General features: G+C 36.4%; 1 protein-coding gene across 12 annotated transcripts in view; it reads right to left on the bottom strand.

The window, feature by feature from the left end:
* LOC128015548 (kinesin-like protein KIF1A) overlaps positions 1 to 16,995 on the bottom strand; it is a 55,860-nt gene that overhangs the window by 4,063 nt on the left and 34,802 nt on the right. For 6 of the 12 annotated variants that reach the window (XM_052599434.1, XM_052599438.1, XM_052599439.1 and 3 more), the window contains 19 exons: positions 16,676 to 16,794; positions 16,242 to 16,327; positions 15,687 to 15,822; positions 14,106 to 14,232; positions 13,918 to 14,008; positions 13,713 to 13,831; positions 13,542 to 13,597; positions 10,878 to 10,986; positions 10,710 to 10,776; positions 10,513 to 10,597; positions 10,322 to 10,427; positions 7,986 to 8,012; positions 2,746 to 2,860; positions 1,785 to 1,918; positions 1,627 to 1,688; positions 1,376 to 1,521; positions 1,075 to 1,272; positions 484 to 555; positions 165 to 289 (listed from right to left, as the gene is read on the bottom strand). In XM_052599434.1, the coding sequence (XP_052455394.1) occupies positions 165 to 289; positions 484 to 555; positions 1,075 to 1,272; positions 1,376 to 1,521; positions 1,627 to 1,688; positions 1,785 to 1,918; positions 2,746 to 2,860; positions 7,986 to 8,012; positions 10,322 to 10,427; positions 10,513 to 10,597; positions 10,710 to 10,776; positions 10,878 to 10,986; positions 13,542 to 13,597; positions 13,713 to 13,831; positions 13,918 to 14,008; positions 14,106 to 14,232; positions 15,687 to 15,822; positions 16,242 to 16,327; positions 16,676 to 16,794 (1,980 nt within the window). Of the gene's footprint in view, positions 1 to 164; positions 290 to 483; positions 556 to 1,074; positions 1,273 to 1,375; positions 1,522 to 1,626; positions 1,689 to 1,784; positions 1,919 to 2,745; positions 2,861 to 3,274; positions 3,299 to 7,985; positions 8,013 to 10,321; positions 10,428 to 10,512; positions 10,598 to 10,709; positions 10,777 to 10,877; positions 10,987 to 13,541; positions 13,598 to 13,712; positions 13,832 to 13,917; positions 14,009 to 14,105; positions 14,233 to 15,686; positions 15,823 to 16,241; positions 16,328 to 16,675; positions 16,795 to 16,995 lie in introns of all 12 variants that reach the window. The other 6 variants (XM_052599435.1, XM_052599442.1, XM_052599445.1 and 3 more) reach the window with 2 other exon arrangements.

The following is a 16,995-nucleotide window of genomic DNA, read 5'->3' as shown; positions in this document are numbered from 1 at the left end:
TGTTAGACTGATCAATAGCAGACTAAGAAATGATCAGAAAATCTTTTTTAAAACTGTTGTTTTTGAAATTCCATTTGGTTTGTGTTGCAGATATCACTATTATAATATTTTTTTTGGTTATTCTTCTAACAGTCAAAACGAAACAGCAGTCACTAAGTACTGACCTGAGTTCAGTGTTGTGCTCGTAGCGTCCTTCCACGAGCGAGGGGCATGTGGAGGACGGGGTGAGGGTGCTTTCAGCACACACGGAGGCCGAGTCTTTTAAAAGAGTTACTGACATCTCGCTTAACTACAAAACATCACAACAGGCTAATCAGTCATTAAACACAGAACACAAACAATAATAAAAATGCTTATATGTCTAACATTTTCAGAAACCTAAAGGTTTTTAAGGCAGTATATTCTCAGCAGTCTGAGCTCTTAAAATCATCTTGATAGCTGACAGAAAGAAAAAGTGTAAGATATTCTCAATAGCATTTTCACCTTGCTCTCGCTGGCGCTAACACACACATGGCTGTAGTCCCTGTTAAAGGTGTGGTTAAGCAAACGCAAACACTGTTGGGACAAACAGAAAAGGGAATGTTAAATTCAATGACCAGAACCTTTTTCTCATGATTTCCTGAAGTGAACACTGTATATGAAATATTATGAACATAACAGCAATTTACAGTATTATATGAAACTATAATTAGCACTATAAACATGGTTTGGTGACAATGGCAATACGAGAACAAGCCTGTACAAATTAATTTCATATTTCTATTCTATTCTATTCTATTCTATTCATATATTTAATTTAATATAATATATAAAGTTATAATTTTATAACATTAAATGCTAAATATAATAAAATGAAATAACTACTATAATTAAATAATAACAAATATTGTAATAGTAAATATATAAAATATATACAATTATATATATATAAAGTAATAATTATTATAATACTAATAAAAAAAGAAAAAAATAATACTGGATGGCCCAGGCTGTAAAATAAAATAATTAATATATTATATATTATATATATAATACATATAATCTAGGTTAGCCCAAGGTTAGTCATGGATTTACCTTTGCAGCCAGCTCCATCTGCCTCTCGTTGGGTGTATCAGGGCCGGGGCAAGGGTTGTGGCCCAGGCCCAGGTGGGTGGATGGGGAAGAGGACTCGGTTAGATCCTCACTCCCGCAGGACAGCAGCAAGTCCTGGCCCAGCAGCAGGGTGGACTCGAGCTTCTCCCTAAGGAGGAGGTAGTGTCTGGTTTTCTCCACCTAACATTCGGCAGAAGGACATGAGTTCTTAGATCCTCAGCAGAGCTGCCATGCCACATTCTAGTCCTAACACATTAAAAACCAAATAAGCAGATGTTCTCACCTCCTGCAGGAGGCTCATTTTCTCCAGCTCCCACTGATGGTCCAGGATGAGGCTGTCACTGCGGGGCCTCCAGCCAGCCAGGTTCTCCTCCCCTCGCACATACGCCACCGATGTATCCAGCACCCTTCTGCGCCGTCTTTGCATTCCTGCACATTCAGGTGTCATTTCAACAGCAAAACCCCCTAAAATTTACATTTCCCAGCATCACATAAATCCTAAGTGTAAAAGACATGAGATGACTGGTGTCTTACCTGGGCTCCCTGCATCAGCCAAGTGGCACAGACTGAGCTCATACACACCAGTTACACGGTTTCTAAATGTAAAAACAAAGGACATGAAACAATATGGTAACATAAATTACAAGAGCAACACTGCAAAGGACTTGAGCGGTGAGATGAAGCAGCTGTACCCTTCAGATGGCCTCAAGGTGCCACTGCTGAAGAGGTTCCTGATGGAGCGAGCTGCTGGGAGCTTGGCGTCTCTTGAGACGAACACCATGCATAAGTCTTTGGTTATCACTGTGGGCTGTGTGCAGTTCTCCATCTGGGAAGAGTAAGCCACTGTAAGTGTTTCAATCTAAAGTGGTGCTTTAAATAACCATAGCTTGATATAGAACAGGGAACACCTATAGAGTGCAAGTTTTCTAAAAAGGAACTGATTTTTAATGTGTGTGTGTGTGTGTGTGTGTGAATATAGTGCACAGCATTAATTAGTACAATTCCCCTGAATTAATACAGAATATGTATTTTCTTAATGATTGCTAATACAATTCATACAATATATGGAACCAGTCGCTAGTGTGGATAACAACCATGCATGTCACTTCTGTATTCTGCATCTTTCTCTGTGAGATAAAAAGTCACTCTTTTCATCGCTTTTGGCGGCACTGAGAAACTTGTTTTCTATATCCCCTGCTCTTTTTCTAGCAAAAAAAAAATCACTCATCACTAAATGAAAGCTTAAATTGAAGGCCTGATTATTTCAGGGGCCTTGTCTCAAGTTCATTGTTGTTGAATTTCTGTGTTACTTTTGTCCTATTGTCGCACTTAAAATAATGATTTGGTATTCCTCTTGTCCTCTTTTGTGCAAAGAAATAAGTCTCCTGAGAGTTCCCTCCCAAGTGACTTCATTGTCCTCAGCATTAGTCTGAGAATGATTTAGTGGACTATATAACACTTTTAATTGACAAGGAATGACTTCTTTGAAAAAGTTTTGGTTCAACATAATTACCTGTTGATCAAATATTGCCTTAAACTACCAGATCTTTTTTACTTTTTTTGTTTGTTTGTTTTATTTAGTAACTCTCAGGAGAGTGTATTCATTTTTAACTTCTCGTCCCCCCATATGAATAAATGAATGGCCTTGGTTACCTCCAGGTAAGCAGACAAAGTCATGTAGATTTTCTCTCCGTTAGGAGTGACACGGTTAAGCAGCAAAGAGTTGTGCATGGATGAATCCCAAGCAGCCTCAAAATGGTAGAATGTCCTAGATTAAACAAAAGAAAATAGCTTTAAAGATTTCATTTATAGACCAAGGTGAATATGCATATTCCCTTATGTTATAATTGTATAGATGCTTTTGTTTAATGCTATGCTAATATATAATAAATACGGCAAAGCACTTATACACAAGCATTATAGAGTCTGTGTCACTTTGATAAATCAGATCATATTGTATTATAAAGTAACATTCTTTATACACAAAAGTGTTTAAAAATGGTGAGGAGTGAAGACAACATAAATGCATGCAACAAAACACTCTAGCTTCATCACTAGATATAAATACCACCACCAATGATGTGTAAAACAATGACAGTTATCGATAAAAAAAATTAAAATAATGAGGGATGAAAGAAGTGACCATTAGAGGAGAAAGGCAAGAACAAGGGGACGCTTATACCTAGGATTAATCCCCAAGGAAATGCTTTAGGTGGAAAGGAAAGAATCAATGATAGAATCAAAGGTAAGACAGTTCAGAGAAGTAAACTACGGCGTCTGGTTGTTATCAAATCATATAACAATTAGAGAGATGTTATTGCATCTTCTATCAACTTACATAAGCTCTGTTATGGTCTCACAGACCTAAAATGAAGTAATCTTGGCCCTGAAGTCATGCTATACCATGAGCAATAACATGAAAATAGTATGGGTTGCATCTTACTCATAAATTATATTCACCTTGGTGAACTTCTAGCCTACCCACCCTCCCTCTGATTAATACAGGTCATAACCTGCTGAAATGATCACAGATTAGATTTCTGGCCCTCGGCCTGGGAAGGGTCTTAAATCTCCAAATTCCTGAATCAGAAGTATATATGAGAGGGGCCGAGCTTCTCTGAGGTAAGTGATAGATTGAGCTTGTGTGCTTTGGATGTTGAGTGTTAAAGTGAATGAACCAGCATGACCCAGTAGGCAGCTTTGAGGCTGTCATTTAGACAAAAAAAGTGGGGGTAGGGGGCTGGGGGAGAGAGTTCCTGGAAATCGATTTGTTGAAGTGATAGAGAGAAAATAATTAGACAATGTGGGAGGAATTTCAACGGTCACTGTGGGGTTGTGATCAAGGATAAGGTCTAGAGCAGAGCACCTCACTTCTTTGAATACTGAGGACAGAAAAGGAATTTTTCATCCAAAAAATAAAATCTTGTCATCATTTAAGGCTGGAATACGCTACATTGTCCCAGATTTGCTCCTATTTGTAGTCTGGATGAAGTAACAATAGTTGTCGAATGTCAGAGCCAGTCATGCAGATTTTGGGCAGGTGGAGTTAACAGATTTCACAGAAAATTGTGGTCTGGTGTATGATGCCTAGTTTTTTTTCAGTAACCATTTACAAAGTCGGCAGGCATATGATTCCTAGTGTTTTAAAATCTGTTCAGATTTCAGAAGTCATGTAGTGCATTCCAGCAAATCCAGCCTGTACCTAATTCTCATATTATTCTAAAACTGTATGACTTTCTTTTTCGGTGTGTCATAGATTTTCTGAGAATTGTTTCAGTGAAGGGGAGGGGGGCATTCAATGGGAGGCATTCAATTCAATGCAAGACAATATGGCCTTTCGCACCACGGCGACCTTTTCAAGGTACCTGAACTAATTGTTGAACTACCCACATTTTTGTGGGAACCAAATTAGCTCCTACTCCGGAGCAGGGTCAAACCAGCACAACTGGTACTAACCGTGACATAAGTAGACATTGATTGGCCAAACGCGTACGAAAACGCCCTCATCCGCCATGATTTTAAACGGCATGTAAACATTGTGTCAACTAATTTCACAAGTATGATGAACAGCGATAGATGGACGGACGCAGAAGTGCAGGCACTTGTAGCAAATGTAGCACTGCCAGTTGTCGTTGGAGATTCTTAGTCCTCCTTTCCATTCTTTCATTCACTTTACATATACATAGACAACAAAAACACAGCTCCAATCACAGCATCCTCCATCCTCCTGTTAATGTTGTTCTTCTGTTTCCTTTGTTGAGCGCCACATAAAAATGGGCTTATATCAATTCCTAGAACACATCGTTGGTGTGAACGCATCCCTTTAAATGGCACTGGGAAATAGTTTATACAAAATTGCCCCAGTACTTTAGTACTATACATTTAGTTCTGGAACTAAAGCAGTGCGAAAGGCCCTAATGCACCCCAATGTGGTTCCCAACATTCTTCAAAATATTTTGTTTTTTGGAGACACAATAGAAATTAAGTCCTACAGATTATTTTTGGAATAACATGAGTGTGAGTAAATGATGACAGAATTTTTATTTCATAATCTTATACCCAGTTACCCTATCCATATACATCTCCTAACAAGTGGTAATTTAAGGAGAGAAACAGTCGCCTTGAAGTATTTAAATTTTTTTGGTTAATAGACTCTCCCTTGCTGATTTGGAAAATAGTTTTACAATATATACAATTAAATGTCCTGCAATAGGGTATATGTTCATTATTTACAAAAATACTTTGACTTTGGATTTGACATAGACCTTGCCTAGCAAGACTGGATATGTCTGCGAATGAAAAATCCATATTGATCTTCCACTATGCCCCATCCATATGAATGAACTGGTGGGAACCTGCTAACTACAAGTGTGTACCTTTTAAAAGGTTAGGAACAAAACACAGACCTCAGAGGACACCCAACTGATCCATTTCTGGTGTTATTGTTCGCTCCCAAACAACCACATAAATCAAGCTCAGCTTACAAAGTAAAATGAGGGGATTGTGACAATAATTTCCACCTCCCATTTACACATGATAAAAGAGATTTCCTGTTGTTCTAACTTCCCTTTCAATATTTCTTTCCTTTAAATTTCTTATATCAACCAATCCAAACTATAACGAAATATACAGCGAGACATTTCTTTCTCAGTTTATTGGTTCTGCTTACATCGAGGACCTAAACTACAATGAAGAATTGCTCACTGCACAGGGCTAAGAAAGCAAGCATGCTATCAATGAGGTAATGCTTGCACCCAGGCTGCTGGAAATTAAAATAGGCTTCTGTGACAACATGGATTGGAGGGACAATGAAGAGCTTTACTTACTGTAACTGCAATACCTTACCTGCAAACTCTTGTTGGAGTGCAGATAATGTTTACAGTACAGTTAAGTGTGTATTAAGAATAATATCATATGCTTTAAAGAGTCTTTGTACGTTCCCAAATTTTTTATTGCTTTAAACTGGACAGGATATTTAGGTCCACAAATTTTCAAATTGTAATAATAAAAAAGAAAAATATATATCTATAATTATTTACTGTTGTAAAAATGATACAGTAAAAACATGCTAATTGGTCAACTTTAACTTTCCTCACAATATTCGGTAAATAAACAAAGAAATACCTGTGCGCGAGTATTGAATATATAAATATATCAAATGTACAATGTTTTATAAACAACACATTTATGATGAACTCTAATTTATCATGTGGTATTTTTATTATACCACCCGTATTATTATGGTGGAGGTTATCAGTACATTTTAAAGTACAAAAGAGGGTTTGGTAGTTCAGATTGATTGGTATTCTAACATAATATCACAATATACAGTTGTAAAAGTTGTAAAATATACAGGCACCAATATGCCATCCTGTAATACTGGAAACATTTTTATATACGAAAGTTTTGCACTGAATGGTATGATAAATACAATTCTCAGTGTGTTCTGTAATTGCCCTGGTGAACTAAACAGTCCTGGCAGCACAACAAGAAAAACGGACTTGGATAATAACAATGATCTCATTCCCTTCTGAGGTGACACCACCCTTATATTTACAAACAAGCAGCTAATTCCTGGGATTACAGTTGTCCTGGTTTGGTAATTACAGTCTGCAGAACAAGCAGCACATAGAAATGTTTACTCAAAGTCATTCAGGCAACACGTGTTTGAAATCGTCAAAGAAACACTGCCCCCTAGTGGTAAAAAGAGCAGCTACTCATGAGCAGAGAATGCCAAGTGGGCCTAACTGTCAATAAAAGAGATTAAACACATTTTTTTCGCATGAGATCGTAAATCTAAGTAGACTAATGTAACACAAATTTTGTTCCGAGATTCATGATTAATACCGAAGTTAGCGGAGAAAGCCCTTCCACCCATAAACAACACAGACCTCATAGTGTGTGGTCTGGCCCACAGTTAACACCACACACAGGCAAAATTTTGTGCTTTGACATTTGTGATGGAACTTGATCTGCTTGCAGAACAGTTTAAATGAAACCATACATTTTTTAATTAAGATATGTCATCTAATTTGTTGAGCAAGAGCAATACATTTATGTAGGTCTGATGGAGCCTGTGTGGTAGAGTGACTCATTTTTATTATTTTTATTTTTAATTCCTTTTTGTTCAAACTGGAGGAATGAACTCAAGAAGTGAGTGACATACATAGTAGAATTCAAATTAATTTATTAAGTTATAAAAATGGTGTTTCTATTATGTTTTATTTGTGTCCAGTTTAGAAAATGTTTTAAGAACAATGATTTTTGGTTACACAAATGTTAAGGAGACATTCCACTGCATCATTTCACAAACATTATGGTAAACTTTAAATAGATCTTGTGAATGTTCTCTGTAGTAATATAAAAAAATTATACCAATGTCTAAAACATTTCACGATTTCACGAATAATTTTGAGAACACCTTGCCAGAATATTAGCCAAAGTTCTGAAAACATTCCCTGTTAGCTGGGAAGGTGACTATGATCTCTACAACACCTCCTGCAAATGACAGACAAAAGCCAAGCCATGCAATCCAGTCACCTAAAGGTGCCAAGAAATGTCAAAAACATACAATATGGAACAGAAGCTTCACACACAAAAGCATTTCCATGGGAGCCAGACTGAAATTCTCTCACGTTTTCAGAAATAGTAGGAGGGAAGGAGAAAATAAATAGGCAAACCAACAAGAATGAAGAAAAAGCAGTATTTAAGAGCCAAAAAATGAGGATGGATGTTGATTGGACTGATGGCCATAGAAATAAAAGAATGGAAAATACACAATCTGTTTGTGTGTGTGTGTGTGTGTGTGTGTGTGTGTGTGTGTGTGTGTGAGAGAGAGAGAGAGAGAGAGAGTGTGTGTCTTATGAGAGGAAAGGGATTTGAAGGTAATATACCTAGGAATGTCCGAATCAAGAAACTGTCTGGAAAAACACAAAACAACATTCTGTTAGTGGACTAAAAATATATATCAGAATCAGTAGGTGTGGAGAGAAGCTTGTGTGGAGGCCCAGAAGCTTGTTCCCAGATATTTGACTTTGTTGTTTGAATACAATGTGGTTGTCAAACTCTCCGGTCACATATTTGTCCTGGTTCCTTTGCATTGGTGCATGAATCGGGCTCTGTTATGTGGATTTTATAGATAGTGTGTACTATCTAGTGAAGACTTGTAGTTAAATCGCAGGAGAGGAGGTCACTGCTGCTTGAAACGGAAGGTTCGAATGATTCTTTAATGTGGTTTTGCATCAGTGGGGTTCAGGCGGACACATCTAATGATATATTCAGATTTAATTTGAAGCATGTTTGCAAAGTCTGGATGCTGATATACGATGTCCATCTAAGGTGAAGTCCTAGTAATGCACTGCAGATGACAAAATGCTTCGTTTGGTTGCTACAGCATAACGTGACATGAGAAACGTGGCCTTTTGTTTGCAATAACTAACATGATTAGAGAATGTTAATGATGGTTTTGATTAGTAAAGTGTTGACAAATTAGCTTCGAGTGATTTTAAATGGTAATTATTCTTCTGATATAAATCTTCACATGCAGATCAGCGATACGTGATGGTGGCTAGCAGCGATGCCAAGAACTCGATCCTCTGTGTGGTTCAGTGAGCAGGTAGTTGAGTCTGAGCAATGGAGTGTGGACAGAGCGAATGGAATGAACAGATGAGAATGGACACAAATGCAGACCAGCATCAGTTAGGAAGACTTGCACAACCAAGGAGGTGAACTAGAGAAACATTTTTTCCGATTGCCTGCCTTTCTGAAAATAGCGAATGAATATTTTCAGATTGTTGGTTCAATAAATTGTGACCTCCTTCATCAAGGCTAATAAAACCACATTCTGTCTTACGTGCAGCGGGAGAGAAATGATAATTATGAGTTTTATAAAACAGAAAAGGAGCAGCTCTATGGATTAGTCTGACAGTCAAGCAATGTGTTAAAAGCATCCTGACCCGCTGAGGTTATGTCATGGAGCATTGTCTCCACAATGATTAAAACCTAGCCTACAGTTGGGAAAGAAGTGTGTTGAGAATTTGCATTAAGATATTTTAAGCAGTTTAGGTTAGGTTTTTATAAACTGTCCAATTCTGATCCTATAATATTCCTCTTATTAAAACAGTACTTACACGGTCAGTAAAAAAATTACTTCTTTTTTTTTCAATTTACTTACTCTACCTTTAAAAATTAATAGATATTTTTTTTATTTATTTAACAAGGATGCATTAAATTTTAACAGTAAAGACATTTATAATGTTACAGAAGATTTCTATTTCAAATAAACGCTGATCTTTTGAACCATCCTGATAAAAAAGTATCACGGTTTCCACAAAAATATTAAGCAGCACAAATGTTTTCAACATTGATAATAATAATAATGTTTCTTGACCTCCTAAAATCAGCATAATAGAATGACTTCTAAAGGATCATGTGACACTGAAGAACGAAGTAATGGCCACTGAAAATTCAACTTCGCCATATATTAGAAAGCAAATATTTTAATAAATAAATTATAATAATATTTTACAGCGTTACTGTTTCGATCAAATAATTGTATCCTTGTTAAGCAAAAGAGACTTCTTTAAAACATTTTATTAAATCAAATAGACCCCAAACTTTTGAACAATAGTATACTTTTAAGCCCCCCTAACGTTCTGTTTTGACTTCTTTTGGAGTTCTTTTTGGTTCCCCCTTATCTGCAGGATCAGACTCTCCTAACCCCGTAAAGTGCACCTAAAAGCCTCAATATGGCAAAGTGTGAATATACTTCTTGTCTTTGTCTAAGGCTAGCGCTGTGGCAGTGCTGTTTGATTTTGAATCTCTCCCTTAAGACAGGACTTTAAGTGCTATTTTGAAGATTTGGTTCACTGACTCATTTATCTAAAAACACATCGCTTTAAAGCTGTGCAGAGAACTGTTTGTCACAGGCTTGAGGATGAGGAGAGAGTCATATTAAGTACAGCAATCACTAAAATAGAGACATGGTATTAAAAAGAGTGTTGTGGGAAACAGCCAACATTAAGAAAATCTGCTACTGAGTGTTCTGGGAAAAAAAAAAAGGCTTCATGTCAGAAGAATAAAACTTCCTTTGGAAGTGTTCTTGAATAAAAAAATGACAAGCATAACTTTCAAGATGTTTTATGTTTAGTGTTAAAGAAAGTGTGAGAATGGCAATTTGATTTGTTAACTTCTAAACTGCTCTTATTATATTTATTGGTTGGGAATGTACCTGTCCTCATGTGCAGGTCGGATGTATCCTGCAGACAGTATGTTAAGAGAGAGAATATTGGGGTCGATGATTGTCTCATCTGCTTCGGCCGTGTTCCGGATGCGCCCTGTCAAACACAAAGACATTTCTTGAATATCATCCAATTTCACTTTGGCGTACGCATAAGCATTTATTTTTAGGCCCAAACTCACCTACAACCAGCTCTCGCACCTCCTTCCACTTAATATCTCTTCCTGACTCATGTACTATGGTGACGGTGACTCTCCTTTGGATGCCCTGTTATGTAGATGTTGTGTTATTTGATGTTATTTTGAAGTCTAATGTTAAAGTAAACAGTATGAGAGAAAATAACCCAATGGAAAGGGAAATAAAGAACATTTCCCAGTACCTGATGTAACATGAAAGTGCCATGGCAGGGCATGCCTACCCGGTGGTCCACTACAGCTGGGATATAGCTGGAAGGGAGAGATAATGTCAAATTCAATAACCAGCACTGTCACACTTTCCTGGATATAAACAAAAATTGAAAAGGTCAACGGTTAAACAAGACACTTACTCTCCATTGGCCTCTAGCTCACAGATTTCAAAGAAGACCATCAGGTCGTATTTACAGTGGCACGGTCCTGCCGTGGGTCGAGTGAGAGCTGTCAGTTTGGTGGCAGGTACTATGCAGAAAGACAGAGAGACAAGGAGCATCAAATCAATACTGAGTTAATCATAGACCAATGGATATAAAAATTAAAAGGCAGATGAAAGGTACACTAGAGATTCACAGGAGCGAGGAAGATATGCACCACAAGTATAAGAGGAGGAATAAACCAGTTAGAGAGGAGCAGGAGTGGGAGATCAGGAGTCCGATGCAAAGGCACACTGCTGTTAAGATGAATAAAGTCATGTGAATTACAGTGATCCCTGAACATCTGCACACGCCAAGCAGAAGTAGTACGGGAATAATTCACCCTAAATTGAAAACTATCCAAACGTGTTAGACTTTCTTTCTTCCCTGGAACATAAAAAGTGAATTTCTGAAGAATATTCTGGCTATTTTCTTTCGTGTAAGTTAACAAGGACTAGGGCTGTCAAACACCAAAAGCACCACAAACGTATTGTGAAAGTTATTCATTCATAACTTATATTACAAGTCTTATTAATTCATGTGATAGCTAGCTACACATTGAGATTGAACAGAGAACCAGATGAATGATTCATTAACAAATAATTCAGATTTTGTTAACTAGATGCAATATACAAACCAGTATATGATACAATATGATACTGTATGTCCAGAGACAAGAAATCTAATAAAAACTAGCAACCAATAACCGAATATTTAATAATAAAGACCCAAACTACTATCCTGCAGAGATTAAGGGACCACTGCATCATCAAGCACAGTTTCAAGAGACAGAACCAGTTTTACTCATGCACTGATACATTCTTAGTCCAGCACTATTCATCAGTTTATTTCTGGTGAATGATGTCAGAGAAAAAGGCTAGAATCATCCATCTGCTCAATGAGCTTTGTATGGAGAGGCTGAGGGAGAGAAAAAGACATACACCCACACACAGTATTAACAGGCCGAAACGCAGTCCCTGGAACAAAGCCTCCTTCAGTCTGTCAGTGCAGAGAGTTGGTGTGACTCCCAGTGAAATGGGGAAAGAGAATGGATGCTAAATGTCTAAATATCACCTATTTTTAGTTTAAAAAAAATCCAAGAAAATGTCCAAGTATAGTTTGGAATAATTTAATACAAGTTTGGAAAAACTAAGTTTTTAGTTTTACTAAGTTTTCTTAGGTTTACCAAGGCTGCATTTACTTGATAATATTGTTACAGTTTAAAGTCACTGTTTTCTATTTTAATACATTTTAAAATGCAATTTAAAATGGTGATTTGTGATGGCAAAGCTGAATTTTCAGCAGCTTCAGAAATCTTTCCAATATGCTGATTTGGTGCTCAATAAACGGTTCTTTTCAATGTTAAAAATCGCTGTGCTGCTTAATATTTTTATGGAAACAGAGATACATTACCATTCAGAAGTTCTAAGTATGAAAAAAAAGGGGGGGGGGGGGGTTACTTTTATTAATCAAGGATGCATGAAATTGATCAAAATTTACAGAGATTTATAATGTTACTAAAGATTTCTATTTCAATTTAATGCTGTTCTTTTGAACATTCTGTTCATCAAAGAATATGAAGTACCAATGTTTCCATACAAATATTAAGCAGCACAAACATTTTCCATATGATAACCATCAAACTGTATTTGCTGAGTTGAGTTGAGTTAAGTTGAGTTGAGTTGTGTTATGTGTTATGTGTTAGATGTGTGATGTGATGTGATGTGATGTGATGGGATGTTATTACAAGTGCATTAGACAGACCAGAGGTGCAGTTTCAGGGACATTCTTTGGCCTTAGGCACTCAGACCCATTACAGACCCGGCTTCTGTGCTTTTATTACTGAACAGATAGACAAGGGCGGGGCCGGCAATCTGGCTTGCTCCTCCCCTTCAAGGAGGTAGGAAACAGCCACGCCTGCTGCATTGAGGGCGTGGCTTGACAGAGAGTCCACCAGAGCCCCACTGAAGACCTCTGGCAGCAGGTAGCGAATCAGCTCCAGGTTCTTCTCCCGATCAGCAGGAGTGTCGTTATCTGTGGCTAAACCCACCACCAACAACATAAAGACTGTGACATGGCCAAATTAACCCAAAACAGCGACATAAAAAAATGCAATACAAGGACGAAGCAAATAATATGTTCTAAACAGCTTCAGCCTCAACGTGATTTGGCAGGACACATTAAAACATCTCAGCATCTTCTCTTACCAGTTTGACTTCTTTTCAGTTTGACTTTACAAAAATACAAAATACTAAAATTCTTACTGAGACTTCACAGAGGTCTTTTGTTGAAAAGAAAAAGTTTACAAATGTATGATGTCACTATAATAGAGGCCAGTTTTTGCTTTTGTTGGAATCTTGACCCTTGTTTTTTTTTAAGCATTAGGGTTTTTTTGGCTGCTTTAACTTCGTCTTTCTAAAGCACATTCCTTAAAGCAAGAAAGGCAAGAGAAAATCTGATCAGATGACTTTGGTTAGTTATTGTTGATGATATAGTCGTCATGTGGTGGTCATATTCACCAGTGTCATTAACAAGTGAATTAATGAAGTACAAAATATAAACAACAACAAAAAAAAAATGGTCAAATACATTCATTGCCCTCACCTGGTTTGGAAAGAGGCATGACTCTCGGGAACTGTCGTCTGCATGGGCGCAATGGGCTGAAAAAAAAAAAAAAAGTTCTGGTTGTTATTTCAGTATATTTGATGGATGAATCCAGACATTTGTAACATGTATTAATCAGAGTTGGAAATAATAAATATCGCCAGGATCTACCTAATGAGATCCTTGCAGAGCGGAGGGAAAGCCTGCTTCTGGTAATGTCCAAACACTTCAAACACGATTGGCTGAGTCTTTATGTACTCTGTAAAGGACTTAGTCACTTCCACGGCAATCTGGAAAATCAGAGAAACAAGTGTTTTACCCTCAGTCTAATAAAAACAGTGTGACATGGAGCTGGGTGTTACAGTTTAAAGCTCACATTCTGCACATGATAGAAGCCAAGTGGTGGACCACGTCCAGTGTTCTTCAACGGCTCTGTGGAAAACGCTTCATCATGCCTGTGAATAAAACTACAAACAAGGAGTTTAATAAAAGTCAATTAGATACAGAACAATGACAAATGTTGGCTAGTGGGAACAGAATTCAGAACATAACAGAGGCACTTACTTGAACTGGCAGAATATGTCTGCGTATTCTGAGGATATGCTTGACGCCTGCAGCACAGTAACTCTGAATGTAAAGACTTCTCCAATCCTCAAGTGATCCAGAGCACCATCCAGCTCCTCTGGGTTAGCTATGAAAAAACACATGAAGGAAAAGATGTCAAGTCAAAGAAATATGAAAACTCCATGGGACAGCTGAAACTGGCATATACTGTAGATTCAGACTTCAGAAACACAGTTGTAGGTCATGTTTCCACTTACACACACTACTGTTAATACTTTTACTCTTTTTTTTTTATCAAACAAGGCAGTAAAGACAATAATGTTACGAAAGATTTCTATTGAAAATAAATGTTGTTGTTTATATTCATAAAAGAATCCTGAAAACATTTATCGGTAACACTTTATAATAACTGCATGCTATTAATCATTAGTTAAGCATTAGGAAACAGTTAATTCATCATTAATAGACATTTATAAGCAGTTTATAAATACAGATATAAATGCTTTTATTTATAAAGCATATCTATAATGTATTTAATAATTGTTTTTTCATACTTTATTAATAATCAATTTATCATTTCTAAATTAAGTATAGCATTATTTACACACCAGTTATTAAGAGTTGTCAGTGGTTTATAAGATCACTTAGAAACTGTAAGTAAATTATTAATAAACTATTTAAATGTGCATTCATACATCTTTTTATTCAGACATATAGTTATAGTTACTTATAGTGTTAATAAATGGTTTATTAACATGTATTTCTACTGTAATTCAGGGTTAATTCAGGTAGTTATAAAACATATGTAGTTGTTAATTTACTATTTTTGTGAGCTCATCTAAAGTGAGGACTATTTATGCCTTGTAAAGCTTTTACAAATGAGATTTAAAGGCTGTTAATATTTCTATGTTCTGTATCACTGTGTTGTGTTTGTTTCTGTTTTTTGTTTAGAAGATAACTGAGCCTTTAAATATCCTTTATAAATGCTTTACAAGGCATAACTAGTCCTCACTTTAGATGAGCTCACATAAATAGTTAACTGACCACTTCTAAATGCTTTATAACTACCTGAATTTACTACATTTCTTGTGATCTTATGAATGACTGGCAACTCCTAAATAACTGGTTTGTAAATAATGCTATACTTCATTGAGAAATGATAAATTGATCATGAATAAAGTATGAAATTACACATTATAGATATGCTTTTAAATCAAGAATAAAGCATTTATATCTGTATTTATAAACTGATTATTACTGTCCATTAATTCTTTATAAATTATGAATTATCTGTTTACTAATGCTTAATTAATGATTAATAGTGTGCAGTTATTATAAAGTGTTACCCATTTATCATGGTTTCCATAAATAATATTAAGCTGTACAACTGTTTTTAACAGTGATAATGAGTATATAATATGTTTCTTTAGCATATTAAATGTATTCATATAGAAAAAAGTTATTTTAAATTATTTTTTATAAAATAAACGTAGCCTTTGTAAGCATAAACTATCCAAACATCACCTAATGATGGAATCACTATTTTCATTTAAAATGTTCAGAATGTTCTATGTTTCTTACCTGGACAGGTATTATTGTTGACCTCATCTGCTGACAGGGCCATCTCTGCATTTTGGCCCTCACCTTCCACAATTCGCAGTTCTTCGTGAGATACAGCAGCGCGTGAAAGACCAGAAGGACAGGACTCTGACTGGAACTGATCAACAGGAAAGAGAAATACTTTAAGTAAGATGCCATAATATGAATATCCTCGCTGAAAAGTTTTTTCCATGACTGGAATATAATTAGCAAACCTAGAAAAGCCTATATGGATAGTTCCATGTCCTTTTAAGATTTAATGAATTTCAATGACTTTTCCAGGAATGGAGATAGCACTTTTAAATTATCTAATATTTCCAGGTTTTATAGGACCATAAGAACTCTGTTGTGTTCTGAATGCTGGTTCTCAGCATCTGCAAAAGGCTACAATCATATATTGATCAACCAGCTTGACAAGAAAGACCGTTTAAGCTGCTACAAAGCAGCCTGAACTGGCACAGGAATTTAAGCTGGTATCTTCAGCTTGGTCTACGTTTCTGTAAAATTGCTTGATTATAAGTGTTTAAATGTAAATACCTTCTCAAACTGCTGGTCTTCAAAAGAAATCTTTGCAGTGCCTGACTGACGGACACCAGAGCCATAGTCTGGTGCCTCTTCATCAGCTGGAGGAAAAACCAGAGCACCTTCACATCACTTCCTCAAGAAGTCACACACAGCTTGCCCTTCATAATGTATATACAAGCCCTCTGTCCTAAATACATCCTCTAACACCAATATATATATATATATATATATATATATATATATATATATATATATATATATAATTATGTTCCTTTAAAGTATGCATGATATGTTACTACATCTACTACTGTCATTATTTAACTTAAAATTAATCTTTAAAAATACTAGTAATTGAAATTTAATTGATTCAATACTTTAATACTACACATTGTAATAAAAGACTCTCGCCAGTAGGTTCTGCAAGACACTTGCAATCCTAATCTTACCTGATATTGCCTGTACAGCTACTCTGAGGAAACCTTTGACCTCTCCCTTCTCATTGACAATGGCAACCCGATGTACCAAGGGCACAGGATAGAGCAGATTACTCAAATACACAAATGACCTGAAGGAGAGAGAAGAACAACAAATTGTGTTTCTAAGGGATTGACTGTACAGCAAACAGGAAAACCACAACATTGAGCTACATACAGACACGAGCAGGCACTGCTGCGGCCCTGGACATGATTATTCCTCACAGATCAGGTGACATGATATAAAACAGGTTTGTGCGAGTATTTTTAACTTTTCATATTTTAGGTTTTGG

This window comes from Carassius gibelio, chromosome A6 (genome assembly GCF_023724105.1).
Source record: "Carassius gibelio isolate Cgi1373 ecotype wild population from Czech Republic chromosome A6, carGib1.2-hapl.c, whole genome shotgun sequence".
NCBI lineage: Eukaryota > Metazoa > Chordata > Actinopteri > Cypriniformes > Cyprinidae > Carassius > Carassius gibelio.
The sequence above is the reverse complement of the archived record's forward strand: the minus strand, read 5'-3'. Positions and strand labels throughout refer to the sequence as shown.